Source organism: Buteo buteo, chromosome 5 (assembly GCF_964188355.1).
Source record: "Buteo buteo chromosome 5, bButBut1.hap1.1, whole genome shotgun sequence".
Lineage (NCBI taxonomy): Eukaryota > Metazoa > Chordata > Aves > Accipitriformes > Accipitridae > Buteo > Buteo buteo.
In genome coordinates this window covers 11,701,357-11,724,849 of record NC_134175.1, presented here as the reverse complement: position 1 = coordinate 11,724,849, position 23,493 = coordinate 11,701,357, and the positions used below count along the sequence as shown (strand labels likewise).

At 38.6% G+C, this 23,493-nt stretch overlaps 1 protein-coding gene across 4 annotated transcripts in view; it reads left to right on the top strand.

Moving 5' to 3' along the window:
• TRAF3IP1 (TRAF3 interacting protein 1) overlaps positions 1-23,493 on the top strand; it is a 45,817-nt gene that overhangs the window by 7,349 nt on the left and 14,975 nt on the right. For 2 of the 4 annotated variants that reach the window (XM_075027817.1, XM_075027820.1), the window contains exons 4-12: positions 50-181; positions 338-808; positions 2,019-2,096; positions 9,791-9,866; positions 15,213-15,311; positions 20,894-20,981; positions 21,759-21,842; positions 22,496-22,616; positions 22,767-22,803. In XM_075027817.1, coding sequence (XP_074883918.1) covers positions 50-181; positions 338-808; positions 2,019-2,096; positions 9,791-9,866; positions 15,213-15,311; positions 20,894-20,981; positions 21,759-21,842; positions 22,496-22,616; positions 22,767-22,803 — 1,186 coding nt within the window. The remainder of the gene's footprint in view (positions 1-49; positions 182-337; positions 809-2,018; positions 2,097-9,790; positions 9,867-15,212; positions 15,312-20,893; positions 20,982-21,758; positions 21,843-22,495; positions 22,617-22,766; positions 22,804-23,493) is intronic. The other 2 variants (XM_075027818.1, XM_075027819.1) reach the window with 2 other exon arrangements.

Sequence of the window (23,493 nt, the reverse complement as noted above, 5' to 3'; positions counted from 1 at the left end):
TTAATAAAATAATTTACTCATTTCAATGATGGTTTTCTATTCCTTGCAGCTGTCCAGTGATGTTGCTGTAAAAAGGATCCTAGCTGGGGAAAGAGCTGATGCTAAAGGGAAACCTCCATCTAAATCTCAAGATAAAGAAAGCAGAGAATCCAAAACAGAAGAACAAAAAAGCCATAAAGAGGTAGGCATTTACAACTTTTGTGGGGTACAGGGGCTACCACTCTTTGCGGTTTGTTTGTTTCTTTGTTTTTTGCTTGCATTTTTGTCTGTGTAAAGTGACTGTGTGATAGAGTTGCCATATATTGGAATTAATTTTTAGTTATTACTTTCTTTTTAGGGTAGAAGAGACACTGAAATTAAAGACAGAAGCTCAAGCAGAGACAGAAAACCCAAAGGAGATTTGAAAGAGAGTGAAGAAAGAGAAAAAGAGAGTGATAAACAGAAGGATAATGAAGACAGGCACAAAGACCCTGAAAGGGACACCTTTAAAGAAGGAGAAAAACAAGAAAGGGAAAGAAACAAAAGCAGAACAACAAAGCAAGGAAGAGAAACAGAAAAAACCAAGGGAAAAGGAGGCATAGAACGAGAAGATGATCTTGAGCATGATAAAGGACAGGAAAGAGAGAAAAAAAATGAAGGAGGAAGAGAAAAGGACAGACTAAAAGGAAGAGACAAAGATAAGGCTAGGGATAGAGAACGAGAGAAAGACAGAGATAGAGGAAAAGATCGGGAAAGGGATAGACAGAGGGACAGAGAAAAAGATAGGGAGCATTTAAGAGAACATGGAAAGGATAAAGCAGAGAAAAAGGTAATTGAAGCATTATTGCAGAGAACAATAACTTTTGGCATGCTGTGGTAGGGACTGAACGTTTGTTATAATGACCTTGCATGTTTGTATTCTCTGCTTATTTAACAGTTAAGTACTTTCTTTAACAGCAATTACTCTCATGAAGTGAAAGTGTCGGTGTGGATTTGATCTGGTAAGAGTGTGACTGAGGCCGTATGTGTAAATCATGTCTCTGTCGTGATATATCTTGACATGAGCCATCAGACTCATCTGACTGTGCTTCTTGAACATCTAATAAGCCGTTTCTTTTCTGAACTCTGCATGTCTGAATTCTCCTGATCACATTAGATTATGTTTGGCAGAGAGAGGTGGCAGTGACTATTGGAACTGTGTACTTCTATCCTCGTATGTCTCCCCAGTAATGCATGCTGTTCTTGCAGCCATAGCTGGCTTTTAGGGAAGATGGGGCTGAAGAGAGTTCCTTTGGGCCATAACCAGTCTCTCCTGAGCTGACTTCTTCGTAGCAGGACACACAGGATGGAGTTGCACATCTGTATTTTTCTTCTGACTTTCTAGATTAAGCTGCTTGCTTCCAGCTTGGGGTTTTGTTTTGTTTTGTTTTGTTTTCCTTGAAAGAACTGTTGGGAAGCCCATCTAGATTCTTGCAAGGGTGCTCTGTTTGCAGTGGACTCCACACATCATGTTACATCTTTGAGAAGGAACACATCCACCGTTTCCCCCTACTTGAGGCCTTCTCAGTGTAAAGTCCTAAACTGCCTTAAGAGCTGTCTCTTCATTGCTTTTCATTTTGTTGTTCTTTTATCTTCTCTCTTCCTCCTCTAAATATTTCCTATTCTCCTTTTCTGTTCTTTTGCGTGCTGGTTCATAGTAGAAATTTGGGATTAATGGACATCAAAGATGCTTCTGTTAGGGGGTAGCTTAATTTTGTTAGACGTGAGGAAAGCAATTCTGTCAGTACCTGTCTGCTGGCTTTAAGGATTCTTGCCTTCCTGGTGTTACTCAGAGAGAACAATGTTTAACTGTTGATTTTGCTTGGTTAGTCTCCTGCATGGGGGAGGCAAGGTAAAGAGGGCAGGTAGATGGATAAGGTAGATGGATGCATGTTGTAATGTGCTTAGTTCTACTCTATGCTCATTTCCCCTTTCACGTTACTCAGGTAAGTAGCTGGCTTCTCAGCACACTGCATCTAAAGAAATTAATTTCTTTTCAGTCTTCAGATTCTGAGGAATCCACACTTAGAAAAATGCAGAGGCCAACTAAAGACAGCAAGTGCCAGCCAGATAATGAGGTTAGTAGCATAGAATATCTGAGAAGATGAATATTTTTGGTTGTTTGTTTTTTAAATTTCTCTGAGCTTGGACAAAAGAAGGTCTACTCAGCTTATTTCATTTTCCAGATATTATTTCTCTGTATTGATATGTTGGGTACTTCAGGAAAAATATTTATTTGTTCAAAGCTTTCTGTTTATTCCTCTGGATCTTTCCTTGGAAAGCTGTTAGGGTTTTTTTGTACTTTAACAGAAGTTACTGTTTTGGAAAGAAAATGAGTCCAGTGTTGAGTCTGGGCCCATGTTTTGCAGCTGGATGATGGTAGGGCAGAATAGCGACTCAGTGATTGCCTCTGAACAGTAGCTGTTGCTTGTGATACCATTGTGTCTGTGTCTGCTGCTTCTTGATGACCTGAGGCAATTGGGGGAATTATGGAGCCATATGGCTAAAAGTTTAAAGAGTGAGACTTCAGTAAATTAACCTAAAGCAGCTAGGGCTAGGAAAAAATAGGCAGGATCCCAAGTCTAGCAGGAGTCTCTGTTGAGAGTCTGTGGGCCGCTGACATCATTGTGTCTTCTACATGAGATGACAAATTTATAGCTATTCTTTGACTGAAATCCAACCAAACTTTTTAAATTATTGGCACTTGGAGGGAGAGCTTATAAAATAGTTTTTAGCCTGTAGCAAATGTTCATGGCCAAGTTAAACTTCCTGCAAATTGGGTCTCTAATGGAAATTCTGAGCCTCATCCCAAACTATCGTAGTGCTCTTGGGCACCACAATAATACACTGGGGCAGTAAAGTTTCATTTCCCGTCTTAAGTGCTTTTGGGAGTCATTCCAAGGCATGTGGGTTTATTACCTTAAATCTAGATGACATGCTTTCCTCTACTTGCTTGCGTAACAGTAGACACTGCTTAGTTTTTAGGTGATGAAAACACACACTTTAGACCAGTGCATGACAAATGGTCATCATCTTAAGACTGTGGAGGAGACAAATGAAATGAAAATGTTCCCAATGAATTTTTAGAGCTGGAGAGCTAAGATAGCTGCACAAAGTGGTTTAGAGGAAATTCCAGCATGAAATAATTGGGAAATGCATCTAAAGGACTGGGGTTGATCTTCCTGTCCTCACAGTAGTTTCACAGCAGGGTAACGCCTTTATTTCCAGGGATTTACCCTGATTTAAACTACTGTAACTCCATTTGAGTCACGTGGCAGTGAAACAAGTGTATTAAAAAGGGGGGAAACAATTTACGTCTTTATGCCTATGAAGAGTATTGAATCAGATTTTATAATCTCTGCTGCATAATTAATAAATATTCAGCATCTGTCTTTAGCTTTTTGTAAATATAATACAAGTGAAACAATTTGAAGCAGCCCCTCTCAAGCAGTGGCTGATATGCCAGTGCCTAACATGTCACCCCTCTTTTCTGCCTTAAGGATTGACCTCTTGTCTTTTCTCGTTTTGTTCCTGTTGTGCTCATTTACCCACTTCGCCTGGCTCCTAGTCCTGCTCTCTTTATCCTCACGCTCCTAACCACAGCTGCTCTTTCTTTCCAAGCCTAGTCTTACATGGCTTCACATCATAGTGAGCTATTTGTCTTCCACTTGACTTTCATCTTGCTTCTTCTGTATTTGCATTAGGTCCTTTCTTCAGACATGCTGCTTGGCAGCATAAGGACATGGAAACAGTAGGGGGGAAAAGCAGTGGGGAAATGGGAACTTTTATTTCATACTTTTATTTCATTTGAGATGTCCACAGAATTTCAGGCAGAACGGCTTTTATGCTGCATTTACTTTAGAAAACAAAATTATTTAATTTTTTTTTCTTTCATATTCTACATGTACAGCAAAGCTGTCACTCAAAGTTTAGTTCCTGGCTTTGCTCCTATGAGATTAGGAGTCTTAATAAGATTCAATCTGTATTCATACAAGTCTTAATTTTTCTTGCTGCTAATTATCAGAGGCCAGCTTTAAAATACTACTTAAATTTTGACAGGCTGACTTTTTCTTTTTAAATGTATTTTTCTGGTACTAAAGGAACTCTGTATGTTACCCAGCATGTAACAGTCATCACACGGGTATCTGTAGTTTTCTGGAATGAAAAAAAAGCAAGTATAATAAGTAGGAATTAAGAAGAGACATTTGGCTAACACATGGCAATCAGAAGAAGACTACTTGCTGCTTCAAGGCTAGCTGTTGCATACCACACTATTTGTGATCAGATTGAGTTGAGTTGTATTCTGTTAGCTCTCAGTCCATCTCAGGTAAAAGTCTTGTTTAAAATGGACACTTCATAGCATGACTTGTTGACCTTCTAAATAATAAAGATGTTTGTCTTTTGACAAAAGGTGATTCAGGTCATAGAGCTTCTAAGCGTATGGTGCTGTTTATATGAAGTGACTGCAGAACAGGTATGTCATTTACCCCTAAGGCCAAACACGTTGGAAAAGTCTCTTCCATTTTACAGATGGCTGCCGAAACTCTTGGCTAAAGCTTTTTGTAATATCCTGTCACTTTTGGCCACTTCTATAATGACTTTTATTTTTGCCCTACAAACTATATGGCTCTGGAATTGGTCACTTGAATCAGCCTTTAAGTCATATCTAATGAACTTCTACTTCTGTTGGATCTCATCTCGACTATATAATGAAACAACTACTGAATGAAAAAAGACATAACTGCCCTAGAAGCAGCAGAGAGAATTGTTCCATGGAAATCTGCTGGATATGGCTCAAATATTTTTGTTCTGGTGCTGTGAATGACCCTCTCTTTTTGGTGTCAGTTATTCATAACTGGCTCATAAAATACAAATCCATCATTAAAACTTATGTTTTAAAAAGCAGGAGATGTTTTGTGTTTGAAAGGTTTTAATTAGCAAAAGCTAACACCAATAGAACACCATCTTGTGAGCCTTCATTTGAGTAAAAGATAATTGATCGATATTTTCTGAATAGGTTTATCACCACAGCAGTCAAATTGACCTTAGCAAGTAGAGATCTTTCCTTGTTGCTGTTGCACACTAATAAATTATGCCCGTTAATAATGATAGCTGTTTTAGGAATAAATACTGGAAATACAGACAGTTTGAGAGAAAGAGCAAAGAAAGTCTTTGAGGGATACATAGCTTTCAGTAAAAGCATTAGAAATGAGCCATGTTTATTTGTTGAGGAAGAGTCTGTTGCACAAAATTAAAAAATGTATTTATATATGTAGTTGTATTTTACATAAAACTTTTACACACACATACACTATTTACAGCATACATACATGCAAGTATACCTCCTGGCACTGTGGATCTAAATAGAAGAAAAGTATTGTGGAGGGTTGATTGGATTAGATTTCTGTTCATAGACTTAATTCTTGTTTATTATTAGTGAACTATCAGTAGATCTAATGAATTAGAGGGGAAAAATCACAGTGGCTGGTTTATATAATGAGTTGTCTCCCTCCCTTGCTTGGGTAGGACTGTTTTTTCTTCCTTTGACTGTTGATGCATGGAGTGGCCGTGGCTAGAGGAGATGTATGTAAGCATGTATAGAACTAGTTATGAAAGCCGTGTAAAAGTCACTGATAGAAATTGTTCATGACATCCTTGCGTGAATGTAGAGGTTGATTGTTGCATGGAAAGGAGGGAGAATTAACAGTTTGGCAGGATGTCTTTTCAAAGCATATTCCTCTTCTTGACCTGCTGAAACATTAGAAATCACTGTTATGTCTTAAAGTGAAGTGAACCTATTTAAAGGTTAGTAATGAGGACAAAGCGGCAGATTGGATGGTTTACAACAGGCTGCTCTATCCTCTCCAAATAGAAATGTTATTACTCAAAACTGGGAAACGTGCATACATCCATCTAGGATTCCACTTTAATATGTTTTTTCCAGGATGATGTGAGATGAAGTGTAAGACTTCTTTTTAATGGCTCCAGTGACTGCTTTTCAAAGTCTTGGAGCCTCTGAATTTGTAAGAAGAAGAATGACCTATTTTATCTCCCTCTGGAAAGACTCAAATCATAAATATTGTGGGATTTATGTTTTTGTGTGCTACCATAGTGATTAAATTTTAGCTTTTACTTTGCACCTGTTGCCAGTGTGCACATGTGGCTCTACAAAAATGTTAAGCAGTGTTTATAGTCACTACCTGACATAAATAAATGACTGAGTCCACTCCTCCAGGAGCCTCAGCACCTATTCTCAACTCCTTCCCCACCTGTGCTAATAATTACATCACCCAAAGAGCTGCTGAAGTTTGAGTGTACCAGATGTGGCCTGCGGGCCTGTAGAGCCAGACTCTGATGGTATGTGAGCTTTATTTTTGCTCCTTGCATAATGTTGTGATTGTGAAAGGTGGTAGTAATTAAGACGAACTAAAATGAAGATTAACCACTTCAATATTAGCCATGCATTTTAGACTTCTGTCTATTTTTCTTCATAACATGCCTGTATCAGAAATAGTGTGGCCAGCAGGAGCAGGGAGGTGATTGTCCCCCTGTACTGGGCACTGGTGATGCTGCACCTCAAGTCCTGTGTTCAGTTTTGGGCCCCTCACTACAGGGATGACATTGAGTTGCTGGAGCGTGTCCAGAGAAGGGCAACCAAGTTGGTGAGGGCCTGGAGCACAAGTCTTATGAGGAGCGGCTGAGGGAGCTGGGGCTGTTTAGTCTGGAGAAAAGGAGGCTGAGGGGAGACCTTATCGCTCTCTACAACTACCTGAAGAGGGGTTGTAGTGAGGTGGGTGCTGGTCTCTTCTGTCAGGTGGGTGGAGATAGGACAAGAGGAAATGGCCTCAAGTTGAGGCAAGGGAGATTTAGGTTAGATATTAGGCAAAATTTTTTTACTGAGAGGGTTGTCAAACATTGGAATGGGCTCCCCAGGGAAGCGGTTGAGTCACCATCCCTGGAGGTATTCAAAAAGCGCGTAGACAAGTCACTTCAGGACATGGTTTAGTGGGCATGGTTGATGGTTGGACTGGATGATCTTGAAGGTCTTTTCCAACCTAAATGATTGTATGATTCTATGTTTCTATTTCCTGAAGAGTGAAACAAAAATATTGGTAGCTCTGGTTGTGGGTCCAATAATAATTGTAATAGTCCAATGAAGATAGTATAAATCAAAACTAGTTTACGTTGAAGCAGGACCATGTACTGTCCATTCGGCTAGATTTTTGTGAAGCATAGGATGTAGGGCTTTCTTTTGACTGATTGAATAACTGAAATTCTGAGTGTGCATGTTATATTACAACACGTTATATTACACCTCATGGAGGTGAAGGAGATGTAGTTTCTAAAGGGCTTAAACTAACTGTTGAAGCTGACTTTTGCACAGACTGCCCACTTTCCTATAAAGCACCTCCAAGTAGTTCAGCTTCTCAGTTTATCTCACACTGTTTGCATGCTGTGATTGTCTCTTGTTAATAAGCATTTCCCCTTTGTTTGTCAAGAACTTCTTTTGAGCTCATGGTGCATTATAGCATATACAAAAGCAAAATTTGCCTTCAAAGCAAACTTACCACCATGTCCCTGACGTGTAAACTTCATTCCCCTCCTTCACGTAGCTGTCTCTTTGGGGCCAGTGGATATGCACTGTTGTCAGCTTGTAGAGGTGAGATGATGCTCTTGCATGGTCACCTACAGTAGTTTGAGTAAAAAGACTTACAAGTATCCTATATTTTTAGACACCTGGTAGTGTTATTTTCCATTACGACATGTATGGTCCATTGTCCTGTATGCAAGATGTTATGGAAAATGAATGTTCTACACTGTGTAATTTGACAATTTTCTTTTACAGGTTATTGGAACATATAATGCTAACATTTGCATAGAAATGGAAGAATTTGTAGTTCTCATTTATGTTATAGATATGGTCATTATCAGCAGGGTTGATGATAACTCTTGAATGCAAATTGCATGGACTGTTAATTCACACAACCTTCAAAAAAGCAGATAAGGAGGAAATCCTGTGAGGTGCTAAACATATTTCAGGATTTTGAACAAGATGCAGAGATGATTATAGGGAGAGAGAGCCTAGAAACATAAAATGGTATTCTATAAATCACCTGTACTTCATCTGTTGTGTTCATAGGTGGTTGCTTCCTCTTTAGCGACAAGTGTTGCTAATGAAACCAGGGACTTAGGTAAAAAGACAGGAAGGTTATTAGAAGCATGAATGGGTTGTTGGAAGCTACTGGTTTATTAGTGTGTACAGTACTGTAAGAAGTGGGAAGCCCTGTGTGCATGTATAGTGGGCCAGATGCCATCGCTGGCTTCATCCTCTGGTCTACATGCAAGCAGAAGTCATAGAATCATTTAGTTTGGAAAAGACCCTTAAGATCATTGAGTCCAGCCATTAACCTCACACTGCCAAGTCCACCACTACCAAGTCTGCCCCTTCTGCTAGCTGAGATTGGTGTAAGGGGATGGACTGCTTCCTTCCCACCCTGATCACATGCCCAGGAGTTTTGGTGGGCTGGCAGGAGTCCTCCTTTACACTTTCCACCTCCTCTGGAGGCATTTGGGCCCCAGCTGTCCTTCAGGTAGAGTGAGTAGTAAATCTGTACTATACCCTACCTAGAGTAGTGGCAGCTTCCACGGACCTGCCCCTCTGCCTGCTCTTGGCAGGATGTTTTTTTGAGCCTTTTCGTAGGGCAAGTGCTGTAACTGCCTTCAGCTTCTCTGGTGCTATCTGTGCATAGGCTTGGTTATTCCTTCGCACACAGGGGACCTCACAGTCCAGGTGGCCTTGTCTCTGGGGTCCAGTGTTGATCTCATCTCATGAGAGGGTGCTGCTTATGCATGTCTTTTTCCCAACATCCCTCCAAATGGACCTACTGATTTAACTTGCTCCTTTCCAAGGGTGTATGTCCATTGAAATGTGTAACATAGTGCCTTTGCAGAAAGTATCGTCAGTCAAGCTTTCTTGACTTCAGGCAGTGCAAGCTATATTCAGAGAAAACAAAATAATTCTCATGTGTGCTTGCCTGCTTTCATTTCCTGGCCCATCTGAATCGCTTTCAGACTAAGGTCAGAGTCCTCAGAAGTGTCCTGAATTTGCTTCCAGTTCGATCTTTTCCACTTTTGAACTCATATTCTCCTTCCTGTACCAGTTGCACCTTTGGATCATTCATTGCTTGTCTGCTGGACTTTCTGGCAGGACCCATTTCTTGGTTTGTCCAGGGTCTTTGTCCAGGGAAGTTGCCATTTAAGTAAAGGACTATGCAAGTCTAGTGGCACAGTTTTTTAGTCTTTGCTTCTATTTTGGAATGAAATTTAAAAGACTTCCCAGAAGGTTAAAGCGGAACTGTGTATCTGGTGTAGCTGAAACATATAGGTGATTGTAAGCATCTTGCTCCTTTTGGTAGCTCAGTGGTAACTAAGCGTTGTATCCCAAGACCAGCAGTGGCATCATAGATGCTCTGCAGATTTCACAAGATTGTTCTGCCTTGGGTGCTCTTAGTTCACGTTTGGAGGTTGTCTTTACAATAACAAAATCTAATCATATAGGTTCATTTAGAAGCATGTATCCAGGAAAAATACTTGCAGACTTTGAGGAAAATAGACTTGACATATTTTTAATCATATATGTGTGGGTCAGTTTTGCAAGTGAATATTTTTTATGTATAATACATATAGATAAAAAAGCAATGCATGTAAGTACATTTAAAATATATATATATACTATATAAAATTATATAAATTTGTGGTGTTTTTTTTAAAGAGTGAAAGTCCTGCAGGAATATTAAGGCAGCCTTCAACAAAAGGATCAAGGCAACGCGCCAAACCCGGAGGAGAAGGTAACTAGAAGGAGGATATTATTTCTATTAAATATGCTGGAGGGTTATTGAATAGGAATAGCATAAATACTTAAATATCCGTGTTTATTATTTTCAGTGCTTGTTTTATACTCCCAGTCTGCATTTATGAATCCAATAGGCAATTTTTCTGCGTGGATTTGATACATAGAAAGTGGTGCTCAGTTCAGTTTGCTCGTGTTCTTCATGCACAATTGCAGATAGAAATTCAGCCTGCTCTTGATATTTATTGTGTTCTCTCTGAATGGGCTTTTTTAGTTGGTCTACAACTATTTCTTTTTCTATTAGTTTCCCAAAAACTGTTTCTTTGTTTAATAATCTAGCAAGTTTAGACAAATATGCCTTGCAAAACTTTGGCTTTTTTTTTTTTTCCTGTTACTGAGGATTAGTGAACAGTATGTCTGAGTTGATTAAATTAATGCACATTTACATAAAGTCACATGTAAAAGTTTGTTGAATGTTTACAGCAGAGCAATATTCAGCACAGTATTTTTGTTTTAGTGAGACTTAAGAGATGTTGTTTAAGGTTGTTTTAGTAAGATGAAAGACATTTGTGAGGCAAGATGTCCTTTCCTGTAGGGATAAATCATAAAGCCACGAACCCTGAATTTGTAACTTTATCGCTTACCAATATTTGGGAAGAGTGCTCTTCCTAAATTTGGCTAGGGAATCCAAACTTCACTTATTTTCTCAGTTTTTTCAATTGTTTCTCGAGGATTTGAAGTCTTAGCATTTGTTCTTCAGAAATTTTGTGATTATAAATGAGAAGATCATATTTGTCAAAACCCCCCAAATAACAAAACAAAAAAACAACCAAAAAAGGCATGTTCCCTGAGATTAACTGAATGCAAAAAGAAATTTCCCTGGATATTTGTTTGATAAGCAGTACACTACAGCATCCACACTTGTGTTACACTTTCTGGGGTTTCTTCAGTGAAAAAATGATTGGGTGAATTCAAGACTAGCCAAACCTTCCTGAGTGATTTCCATAGCTTGAGACACTTAAAATACTCCAGGTGTAAGCTGAAGAACAGGTGAAGATAAGATGTTAAGCAAAACCTCTGGCTTGCAGCCCTTTTGATGATTAGAGAAGATTCCTCTGAGTATTGCAATAACAGCACATGTTTGTAGATATTTGACTTTCTCCAATGTCTGTCATTACAGCTGTAGTCAACTGTATTGCACCTGGACTGGTGTCAGTCTAGGACCTTCTGATCTGAGTTGGAACAGGGAAGGTGATCTGGGTATCACCAGTACTGAATCCTATCCCATGTCATCTTCCACAGTAGCTCCACCAGGTGTAAGGAACCAAGCCCTGCTGCATTTCTGCTGAGTGCTTGGGAAAGAAGGACAGATACTTATTGTTACAGAGGAATTACCAGCAGGAAATAAGAATCTGTAAAATGCCCATCTCTTTGTGCTGGCCAGGAGTCGCCCCTGGTAGCGGTGTGGCCACCAGCCTGAGTCTTGACAGCGGACAAGGTGGTAGCTCTATAGTCATCTCATCCTTGCTTCAGTATTAAGTCTGTCAAGACTGTCACTTGTGGATAATAGATCTGTGGTATCCGTGCTTGCACATTAGGAAGTAGATTGACAGAAACTGTAATTGTATTGATTACAGGCCATTTTACCAGGCTTTTGATGATAACCTCTTCTGAGTCTTTGTTGACTGGAGCTATTTAACAAATGGTATAATCATCAATAAACATCTCTCCTCATCTGCCTTGCACCTGCATTAGTCATTTCTCTTTGTCTCTTTGGACAAGATTTAAGTGAAAATTCTAGTCTTGGGATGGTTTTAACTGAGTTTCATAGACAGTTGTGCCAGGCTTTTCATGTAAGTAAATTATTTTATCTGTTAAGGTGCTTCATTGGAATTGATTATGTCACCAGCTTTTCTATGTAAGTGTATTAATTATTGTATTTGCATACTAACTGGAAACTAGATTCTCTTCAGAATATCCCAAGTACTTAATACTTTCACATTAGGAAAAAAGAAATCTAAACTTACTACTGCTAGCCCTTTGTATAAGAAAGCCAAGAAGAAGAGCCTAGAGAAATACGTAGGTAAGGAATAAAATTGGCTGGTACCCAGACCTCATACAACAGTGTAGCTGCAATTTCTGTCTGTATTTAAATGCCTTTTCCCCCCTACTCTTATTTCAGTGACTTGATTATTTACTATGATTCAAATTTTCTTTCCATGGTTTTGTGCCCAGGGCACTGATATTTTATTTCTAATGAAGAAGTCACTGTACATAAATCAGTTTAACATCTCCGTTCAGAAGATATGATAACACCTGTGAATTGATACCTGTCAAAACAGCTAATTCTGGCTAAAGACTGGTACTGTTTAGACTAATGAACCATGAAGATCTTCATACACTTAATCTGCCAATGTCACTATTATTAATTTATGTAAAGAGATTGTGAGTTGTTGTGTGTCTTCCCAAGCATCCATGTTTTCTTTGGGTTTCTGTTTTAGTAGGTTTCCATGTGTCTGAGGCAAAACGCTGAAGTTATATCAGAGCTTGGGTAGTGTTTTCAGAACAATCAATGGCCATGTTTTCAAAAGAACTTGGGGGGGGGAATTAAAAAGATGTTTAGGCACCTTAAATACCTTGGAAAAGATCTGGCACTTTGGATATGAATGTCTGTTGACTTAGGAGCTTAATTGAAGTTGGTGCTTGAAAATCAAAAATTTTACATCACATCTCATGTACTTATGTGCTGTGAGGCTTTAATAATTTTGCAGCTGAAAAATACCATCTGGATTCCATTAAATGTAGTCTTATTTTACTACTTAGTGATCCTTAGCTGATCCTATAACTTTTTTTATTTCCCAAGATTTGAATATTTGTTTTATAGCCTGAACTGGCACTAAACTACAGTGACCAGACATGCCCCATTTTATAGGATCGTCCCTTCTTTAAAATCAGGATCCAGTCTTTCTGATAAATGAAATATGGTTAATGACTTATCCTGTGTTTTGGCTTTAAGGTTAACATTTTAAAATACTCCTCATGATGCATCAAGCCAGTGCACTCAACTTTCAGTTTACCCAAGTGATAAATACTTTGGGGCGTTAGCCCTCTTTTTGTTCTAAGGCAGCAGAGCTGCAATAGGTGAGTAGTGCTCATAGGTGCTCCAGTAGGCAATCCAGAGGGTAGTAAAAACCTCCTGGAGCTATGCTGATGCCTGTGCTGTTGCACACTGGTCTCTGTAATTACTGGTGATGATGATCAGCGCTTTCTATATTTTCTAGTATTAACTGGAGATAAATAAATGCGCAACAGAACGCAAAAGGACCAGTGTCATGACTAAACTTGTAATAAACAAAACTGAAGTGGTGAATGAAGGACTAGTTAAGCAAACCCAGGTATATTTGCTATCCTGGTAATTAAAACAAGTTATACCAGCATTTACCCACCTTTATTACGAACAAATTCCTAATGGTATTGGAACAAATGTTTTGGTTTTGTTTTTTTTTTTTTTTTTGTAGTTAATGTTACATTTATTACTACTGAGGCGATGACTGCTTTTATAGTTGCAACATGCCTTGTGGCAAAACTTGCATCATGCAATAGAGACCATTTTTGCTAATTTAGAAGTTGATTGATAAATTGAATGTAATTTTTTTTTAAGCTTGAAGTTGCTCTTCATTGAGGTCTGAACAGGTTTCTGTTCAGACACTGAATTACTTTCTAAATAGAAATGATGGAGTAAAGTGCTTCACTTTCCACTGTTGGTTTGGCTTTTCTGCTGAACTCCAGACCTTATGGGTATCTTGTAGCACTGCTGTATGGGTTGGTGATGAATGTTTAAATGCTATTTCCAGTTTTATTAAATGACACAGTTCATCCTGGCCTTAGTCAGCACAGGTAAATGAAAGTGCCAGTTGACCTTTCTCTGCTGTGTGTTAATCTCCTAAACTAGTAGAACTCAGCATTTCTGCTGCAATGGACTATATATCTTTGTGGATGCTTCCCATGGCACAGGTGGAGGAGTAGATCCTCCGCTATTGATGTATATGTCCTGAAAGCTTCAGCTTTATGGTGTATGCAGTAATTTCATCACTGGTTTTGGAAGTGTTGGGTGTTTCAACCCAAGCATTAGGCAGGGCTCTATCTAGTAAACCTTTTCACATGCTATCAAAACTGTTTACTCATTTGTTCTGGTGGTGGAAATGTTACTTGAGGTGTCCTGTCTGTAAATAGGGGCCCTGTGAATCTGTTCTTTACCTTTGCATTACAGTTACCTGTTGGCAGATATGGAGATTTGGAAGCGCTGGGTTCAGCTCCTGGGCAGCGCTTGGGTACCTCTGTTTTAAACACGCATGCTCTTTCTGTATCTGTAATCTTGCCTATTTCTGAGTTTATTCTGCTTCTGCTGCATTTTGAGAAGTGTGAGAACTGAACGTATTACTCCAAGTGAAGGGGGTGTGTGGGTGTGTGTGGGTGTGTGTATATATATTTAATGATAAGACTAAAGCTAAATATTCTACCCGTTCTGTAGATATCTTGACAAACTGAATAGTTTAACTTTTCTTGACCACGTGTGTTCAATGCACAGGTATATTTTCAGGAATGATGTACAAATGGTGCTGAATCATTTCTCCTTTGCATCCCTCCACTCAGAATGTCTCTTCTCCCTGGGCAGATAATTTAGAAATCAGATGTGTACCTGAATATTTCAGCTTTCTTCTACTGTGTGTTACTTTGCTTTTGTCAACATCTTCCTATTGTAACTGGGGGAATTAATTTAAGGTAATTGGTCCATTAAATGGTCTTTCATTTTTTTGCAAAAATAAAACTGGTTTAGGTAGCATCAAAAGTGAGCAGCGTTTGTGGACTAGGCTCTTCTGTGGCATTACCAGCAAGTTGTGGAGTTCAGCTACCAGAAATCAGCTTTTCTTGCTTGAAATTTCTTAATGGCTTTAGTATGAAATGTGTTTAAAGCTAAAGCCTTTGAAACAAACCAAAGGGCATTACGCATTCCAAGTAGTATACAAATAATATTGTATATTTTAGCAAATTAGACTTCATTAGGTAAATATTGTATTGTTTCACCAGCTATCAGGCTAATAAATTATATCTGCAAATCGTTTCTGAATTGCGGAAGTTGCCGTTAGTTTGTAGTAACTTAAGGAGTTCAATCAGCGGTCATGTAAAAAGTCTTTGTGAATTTTGAATGTTATTTATTTACACTCAAGATGGTTTATTAAACTAGGATAGCCCTTAAAGAAATAGTAAGTATAACAGGTATTTAACATGGCTAAATTTTTATTGTATCTCTGGTTTCATTTGACTATAAACTGTTTTGTTATAGGAACTGTAGAAATGAAGAGTGTGGCAGATGGAATTTCAGAGGACAGTGTTGCTAAACTGCAAGAGAAAGCTGAACCAGGACTTGCAGTAAAACAGAAAGGTAGGGAGAATAAAAACCTGACTGCCTTGGGAAGTCTAACTTGAGTGCTTTGGCGTTGAACTTGAATCCATGCAGCTAAATGATTTAAGGAGGGTGATTTACACTTAATCGAACTGCTGCCTTGTGTTTTAATGACATCGTGTGATTAATGTCCTGGTTTGAAAATTATATGTTCCTTGATAAAACAGTTACTTTTATTTTCTCTTTCCTTAATTTTACAAAGTTTTCAAAGAGACCAGCGCTTACAGTGTCCCAAGGAAAATACAGGGCTGCTGCGCCTGAATCCCTTGGTGACTTGTTCTATGTAAGAACTGAATCATTGCATGTTGCCTTTTTATACACGTATTTGGAAGAATCACTTAGTGTTTCCATTTTACAGGTTTTCAGAGGAAAATTCCATCTCTGCATTCTTATTTCTCCATATTTTTTTTTTCAAGTTGTATATAGCTCCCAAGACATATGTTGTTAATGAGGTATTTGTATCCAGCTATGGTATACATAGAGCCATAGAAGCAAAATGTAGCAGGAAGAACTGAGATTTAAGCAAAAAGCTGCGTTTTAGTTCTCTCCAGATCCAGATGCTTGACCTAGTTGGGAGAGTTGATACCATGTATGTGGGAGGTCAAAGGCTGTTTCCCAGTCCACCTGTGGCCTTCAGGGCCTCATAGCTATGTCAGCCTAATGAAATGTAGATGGTTGGCCAAGACATTGTGTGACCTTACAGAACTGGGAGAACTTCCGTGCTATTTCCTTTTAATCTTTTGGAGCTGTCTTGTCTGTTGGAATGTATCTGTTATGGAATATAACTTTATATTCCTCTATTTATAATTTGAATGTGTGTAAGAGGAGTAACCCCAGGTTCATTATTGATTTGGCTTGGATTCTCAGGTGGTATAAGAACCAAATACTGTATTGACTGTTCTTTACTTTCAGCTTTATTCAATAAGATAGTATAACATAGTAGTATATTAGTGAACCTTAATTTTCTGTACGTTCTTATAGAGATGAAATCATCATTTGCACATTTAATAGCTTTCACAGTTGGAATGTGAAATCAATTATGACTGTTGATAAGAACAGTCATTACAGATAACTAAGTTGGATGCTATTTGAAATAATCATAAGACACTGATCACCTGTCCCTTCTTGCTGTGTTCTTATGTCTTTAACTGCAAATGAAAGTTTCCAAAGGAGGAATCATTTATAGGATTTTAAAAACATTGTTTACTGGCTGAAATAAACTTATTTTCCTGGATCTTTTGGAGTATTATTTCTGCATTCTGCTTCAGTCTTATATTCTGTTTTTGAGCATTGAGACTCTGAACCTTTCCATTGTGGGTTTTGGGGTTTTTTTTTTAATATAAATGAGGATTTGTCAGCATATTAGTTATTCTCCCTTGGTGTCCTCCGTTAGGAATCCTCACTGGCTAGTTCATGGTAGCCTCCTAAATAAGAAGTATATGTTTAAAGCTTTCTGGCTAAAGGGTGTTTTGGCCTGCCTCAGCTGTTTGCTCCTACACCCCTGAAGTTACTTAGGTTTCACTTGCTTTAGAGATGTGCATATAAATGCACCCACTGTGGCAAGAAGGGAGGAACAATTGGATTTCATAGTCACTTTATAAAAGTGTGGGCCTGCACGAGGCTTTCTCAGGAGCTGATGATTATGTAAGATTTTTCTGAACCATGTTATATTCTAAAACAAGCTTTTTGGGGAGTTTCAGTGGTGCAGTTTATCTTCTCACAGTTTTGGTAGTTATGTTGAGGTACACTTCTCTGGGAGGAGTAATGCCAGGCTCCTTTCTAAAGTTTATCTCAAAGTAACCTTAAGATGTTGTCACTCATTCAGTTGAGCCATCACAGCCACCTACCACCCATCCACAGAGAACTGGCATGTATGTAAAATATAAACGTCTTTTCCACCACAGGGTCTGGGAGGGCAGTGTCTTAAACGGAGTCGTGCTGATCCAGTTCTTCAGGCAGCATGTGAATGCATGTGCTAACAGGAGGGAATGGGAAGTGTGAAGGCAGGAGTGCTTATTTGGTAGCAGTGCCAGTTTACACTAGTGGAAGGGTTTAGGAAACTCTGCTTAGTTTGCCAGTGCCTGTTGAAGCATCCTAGAAATCACAGTCCTTACAAGATGCTTAGGTGCTGTCTTGTTTGCTTATGTAGCGGGTCCGTGATACTGTTTGATTGGTTAATTGTGCATTAAGATACTTACTCCAGCTAACTGTAGTGGAATTAAATGGAAAGTAGGTTTTGAAACTGCTTGAAAATCACAGTTGCTGTCCTGCAACTCCAAACCTACCTTTGGAGTAGGTTAGTTGGAGGGGAGCTGAAGACAGTTCTTTCACAAAGTTTCCAAAGGTTTAGGGAGTACTTGGGGCTACTCAAAAAAGAAGTATTACATTCTATGAACTGCTTTGGAATTTCCTCTGGACCTTTAATTTTTATATTTGTGGACTGTGTAAACTTACTTTGAAGGGTGAGCAGTCCCTGTGCTTTCCTAGTTCAAAATAGATTGGCATGGCTTTGGCTCTCAAATCTGTTGTACAGATTTATACAATTCACCTTTTACACATCTCATTTAAGTTTCAGGAGTGTCTACTTAGATATTCTATCACGACAAACATTTGATCCTCCATTGTCTTTTGACTTTTAAAAAAAGTTTCATTTCTGATGAGTGTGTTCACCTTAGTGACCAGAACATTGATGTTGTTAGCACAGAAGTGCAATTTTATTGGAAATGCTCCCTAATGTGTTTGTCCCTATTCTCCCAGCCCCAGTAGTAGTTCCCAAGCAAGAAGCTGGCTGTAGTTCTTGTGTGCTTCATGCCTAACTTGGTCAGATTCTTACTAAAGAATTTATATAACTTATCTGAAAAATCAATGGATTTGTTATCTCCAGGTGAATTTGCCAGTGACTCAGGAACATTATAGTGCCAAAAAACCAGCACTGACCATACCAATGATAGTTAAAAACTTCTAATAGAAAAAACAGTGCTTTTTGATAAATAAAGCACTTCTCTAGTTTAGTGCTTTTTTTCCTTCTATGCTATGTATTAAAGAATTTTTAAACAGTAACAAAACATAATTTAGTTGTGTTTGGATGCTTTGAGTAGACTTTATCCAAGTAGTTTCTGTTTAAAAGAATACCAAAAAGCCATCTATGAAAGTGCTTTGTCCTTTGGGTTAAGTGTTTTTTTTTAAAAAAAACAAAACAGTTTATGAGCTTTTTATGGGTTCTAACTTGCAAATAAGCAGAGACTGTGGGGAACTTTTTGCAATATATTATGGGTAGTTTTTGCAACAACCAGATTAATAAAACGTACATTTTCCATTTTCTTAATGTCAGTACATGACTTTGTTTCCCTCCTTCTATTACCTATTGCATTTGTGGCTTCTGTTTATATTAAAAGTGAAAGCGATCCACAAAACCTTTCTTCAAATAACTGGATAATTGGGCCAGTAATAGAGAGTGAATCTGGAAATCTCCTAGAAATCTGGTATATGTGAGGTCCCTGAAGCATCTCGGTTTGCTCTGTGCAGGTGTCACAGCACTGTGCTGTTATACCGTCACTGCTCTGTCTCCACTGGTGGTATGGGGCTGGGATAAACCAGGGATGTGAGATTTTAGAGATGCTCCAAAAGCTAAATTTCTTTAGCAGGCTGCCTTCCTTGCTTAATGGTAGCTGTTTCTGTGAAAACAAAAATAGTGGTTCTTGCAGGCATTGTTTCCTGGGAGCTGGGTGTATAGAGAAGCAAGGGAGGACTGTACATGCTTCCCACAAACCTGCAGAAACTTGCTGTGCCAAAGGTCAGTGATGGCTTTCCAGTATGAGAAGTGAAGCTGTGCTATTAACAGACTGAATGTAACACACAAAAAAATTAAAAATCCCGAATGTGCTCACGCCTCTTCCCAAGCCTGTCTGCATAAAGGCTGCCAAAGAGTTCTTTGTTTGGTCTGACTTACCCAGGGTACATGCGGTCACCAGTGGGCTGTCTCAGCTCCTGTGATTGCATGTGCAGGCTACAAGCGGAGCCTTTATGCAATATCAAATACTCTATTAAGGAGCAGACCTCTGTTTTTTATTTCTCTGTATTTTTGTGATCTCCATCATGTGGGAAAATGCCTTCTGCTGTGTGGAAGGGGAATTTTGAAATCCCTATCACATCCATTAGGCAGGGATGCTAAATTAGGTACCCAGGGAAGTGCAAGAAGCTTGTGGTATGGCCAGCCACAGAGCACAACTTTCTGACTCAGGCCTGGCTCGGTCTTAACATAAGGACCACTCCAACTTGTGTCCCAATGACCATAGGATTGGCTGATGCAGGGTGGTTGTTCCTGTACCAGTAGGGCCGAGGGAAAACTTAACTGCTCAGTAGTTTTAAATGAGAAGATCCTACCTCTGAAATGGCTTTTCAGAGAATATGCACAGACCTATTAGGAAAGTGGAATGCAGTAGACTCTGGGAAAGAACTTGCATTTCTTTGCCTAAACTTGGGCTTGTAAAAGCCCAGCTGCCTTGGCCTTTTTTCTTTCAATGGTGCCATTTGTTGGTGATTTCAGAGCAGAAGGACACTTAAGTGGACAATACTGTTAAAGGAGTACTGGCATTACATGGAAGAAATACTTACCAACAGATTGTTCATCTGAGCAAGCTTTCTAGATGGAATCCAAGAAGATTGAAAGCTTTTTACCTCCCAAAATTATTAGTAGAAACACTAAAGCAGAAAGTGGTGAATGATGTCTATAATCCTGTGCAGTCAGATTGTCAAGGCAAAGATGTCATTTATCTTGTTCTATGCCATTACAGAGAATGGTTTAACCTGAGCTTGGCAGGTGGGGGTTCGTGCTGTTAACTGCACTGAACTGGTCAGAGTAACTTGGTGGGAAACCCATCAACTGGGAAGGATTGGTTAAAGTGGTTCTGTGCGATTTAAATTTCAAATGGGGTCAGCCCTATGGAGAGCATAACTATGGTTGGATTACAGAAGAAGCCCTCATCCTTGAATTGTAGAATCCTCGTTGTTGAAAGGGATGGACAGATGGAGGTCAGCCAGTCCAACCCCCTGCTCAAATCTGGGTCAACTAAGAATACCAGTAGAGGAAAACATGAAGTTAAGGTAAACAAAAGAAAGGTTTAAACAAAACCACAGCATAGAGAATATAGAGGGGTTTATTACAGCTTTTCCTCTTATGATTTTGTATAATGAGCAACTTGAAGTATTGCAAATGTTACCATGCAACTATGGAAGAATTGAGTGAGATGATGTCATTTTCACAGGAGAGAATTTCACGATATTAAGAAACAAATAAAAAAATAAGGAAATCTTAAATGTTTTTTCAGTGTCCCTTTTGAATTATGAATGCTCCGAGATGTTTAAAAACTGGAAATTCACAAGATATTTAAGTTTATATAAGCTTATAGAACTTTATTTCTAATTTTAAAAGTTTGTCACGTGATGTATTTCATGAGCACACGTTCAACTATAGTGCTGATAAGATTAAAAATACTGTTGTAAGAAAAGTTAGATTTGCCTTGCCAGCTAAGCCAAAATTATATGTTTGTTTTGTTTAATAGAAGAAGTGGATAATATGGCTCCTGAAAAGCATGCAGTATCTGAAAATGGTGAAGTACCTAATGATCTTCCACCTCAGCCTATCCAAAGGTTTGTTTCTATGCTTTATTCTGTTTGAATTGAACTATGACATGTCTGGAGGTAATACAGTCAGTCCATTCGAAAACAGCAAGGAAGCTTGGAGCAGTATGTTTCTGCTAGTGGTATCGAATAATAAATATTATCCCACATATGGTTTGCCTTTATTCACTTTCATTTCCTTCTACAAAGAAAACTGTAACATTGTGAAGTGTTTTGGACTTATTTTCTTAATCCATAAAGTGCTTCGATGTAATGTTATTATAATATGAGGGATGTGTGGAGAGTCTAATGAGAAGAACATTGCATTACGTACATGCATTTCATAAGTACGTAAGGTGTTCATAAATAAGGTGTTATGGATAAGGTGATCTTGCCTTTTAAATCCCAATTTACTTTTTCTTTGCCCAGCAGAGGCTTGTGTAATTGTTTCACTTGCAAAAATCATTTTTTTCTGTTTACATTGCAGCGTGTACTGTTAATGCTAAATTTGTTGTTAACGGTAAATAACTGTGCTGTATACAGGCTGCTTTTTTAGTGAGACAAATCAAGAGGTGGTTTTACACAGAACCATAGGTTTTTTGGTTTTGGACACATTTTCTAGATTTTCCTAAACTCCTACTAGGATAGCAAGTATTGTGATATTGGATTGTATATTGGGGATGTTTTCAGTGTTGTTAGGCTTTGGCTAGTTTACTCAGCTCATGTGTGGGGACATGTCTGTTCCTTTGGAGGATACGTGAGGCTTCCTTTGACAGTATAAATGAAAAAACCTCTTTGTTATTGCAGACGTATTCCTCGTCCTAGCAGTGCAAGACCAGCACCACCCCGAGTAAAACATCAAGAAAGCACAGAGGTCTTACTTCCAGAAAGGTAAGGAATATGGAAGATACAGAGCAGATGTTTCTAGCTCTTGTGCCACACTATTCTTTCTTGGATCTTCTGTGCCTCACCTGCTGCTGAACAGCTTTAGGATGGATCACCTCACTGCTCCTTGTTTCAGACAGGAAAATTCAAGCCTGCTTTATTTGTTTTATTGTTTCTGCAAATCCAGTGCATTATCTAAATGTTGTGGTTGGTAGTCACACCTGGAAGTCCAAAAATATGATTTAATTTTTTTGCCTTTGGGAACTCTGAAACAGATAACCCTAGAATGTCAATCTAATCTAAACTACTGCTAGAAGAGAACTGTAAAACATGCAGTGAATATCCCATGTTCAAAAAAGGCTGAAACAGCCATTTGGAACTATAGACAAAGTGGCTTACTTGATCTCTGATAAGTGCCAGTCACCGAAGTAGTGTGTTTAGAAGGAAATTATACGTTCTTTTGCGAGGGAACGATGGCTAACTGTTTTCAGAGTTGGGCAGTGAATGGAAATGACAGAATTTGATGTGCTTTTAGTTGGTTGGTGCTGCTTTACTTTATGGGAGGAAAGGAGGGTACTGCTGTCTCTTCTATTCTGGATAGATCTTAATAAGTTTGGACAGATCTTAATAGGTTTTCATTTTCATTGTGTCTTTTACAGGAGTGGTAGTGGTAAAACAGTCTCAAACGTGATCATAGACCAGCAGATTTCTGATGATGATGATGACCAGTTTGTGGTGGAGGCAGCACTGCTGCCACCAGAAATGCCAGATACAGAAATGGTCTGTTCGTGTTGCAAATCATAGAACCTTTTTCCATACTTTGTTTGTAACTTAGTTGTTTAAGTAGCTTCTAGCTGAATATTTTTGAATAGTTGTATATTATAGCAATGCCAACTTTTTGCAACTAAAGCTGTCTTCCTGCATGTGTAGGAGCCAGAAGTGGAGCTGGTTGAGGATCAAAAACATGGTATGTTTGCTTTTACATATGTGTGTATATATATATATATATATATAAAAGAAAACCATGGCTTTAAACCAAATGCTGAACACTTAAAATGCTGAATAAAGCAGCAAAATACTTCCTGAGGGTAGGAGCTTGCAACTTTTGCAAGAAAAACAGAAATGATTTATCATAAACAGTCTTGTTTACTTGTGCAGCTGGATTTGCAACTGATGTTAACTACAGATTTTCTATGTGTATTTAATGTCAGCAGCATTTGAAATTGTGCATAAAACTCATAAAATAATGTTTCTTACAGTGTCAGGTACAGTTTATCTGCTCTGAGATATGAGATGGGATTGGCTGTTCAAGGCAAGTTACAAAAAAGCTTTTAGAAAAATTGATGGACTCGTTCTTAACATTTATGCTTACTTTTGACCTCAGATCTATTATTCAGGGGTTTCTGTTATGGTTACACTGGATGTGATTTAGGCAGATATACTTATTTGCATCCAAAAATGTGTTGCAAAGGAATATGTATCTATATACCTGTCATGCAGTTCTTGAATTCTTCCAAAAGACATGTGCAAAGGAAAAGCCTTTGTGTTAATACAGCTCAAGGACCCAGTTCTGTACCAAGGGTCATTCAGTAGATGATACTGATGATACAGTTTGCTTTAGAGGACATTGGAGAAAATAGATCAAATAACAAATACC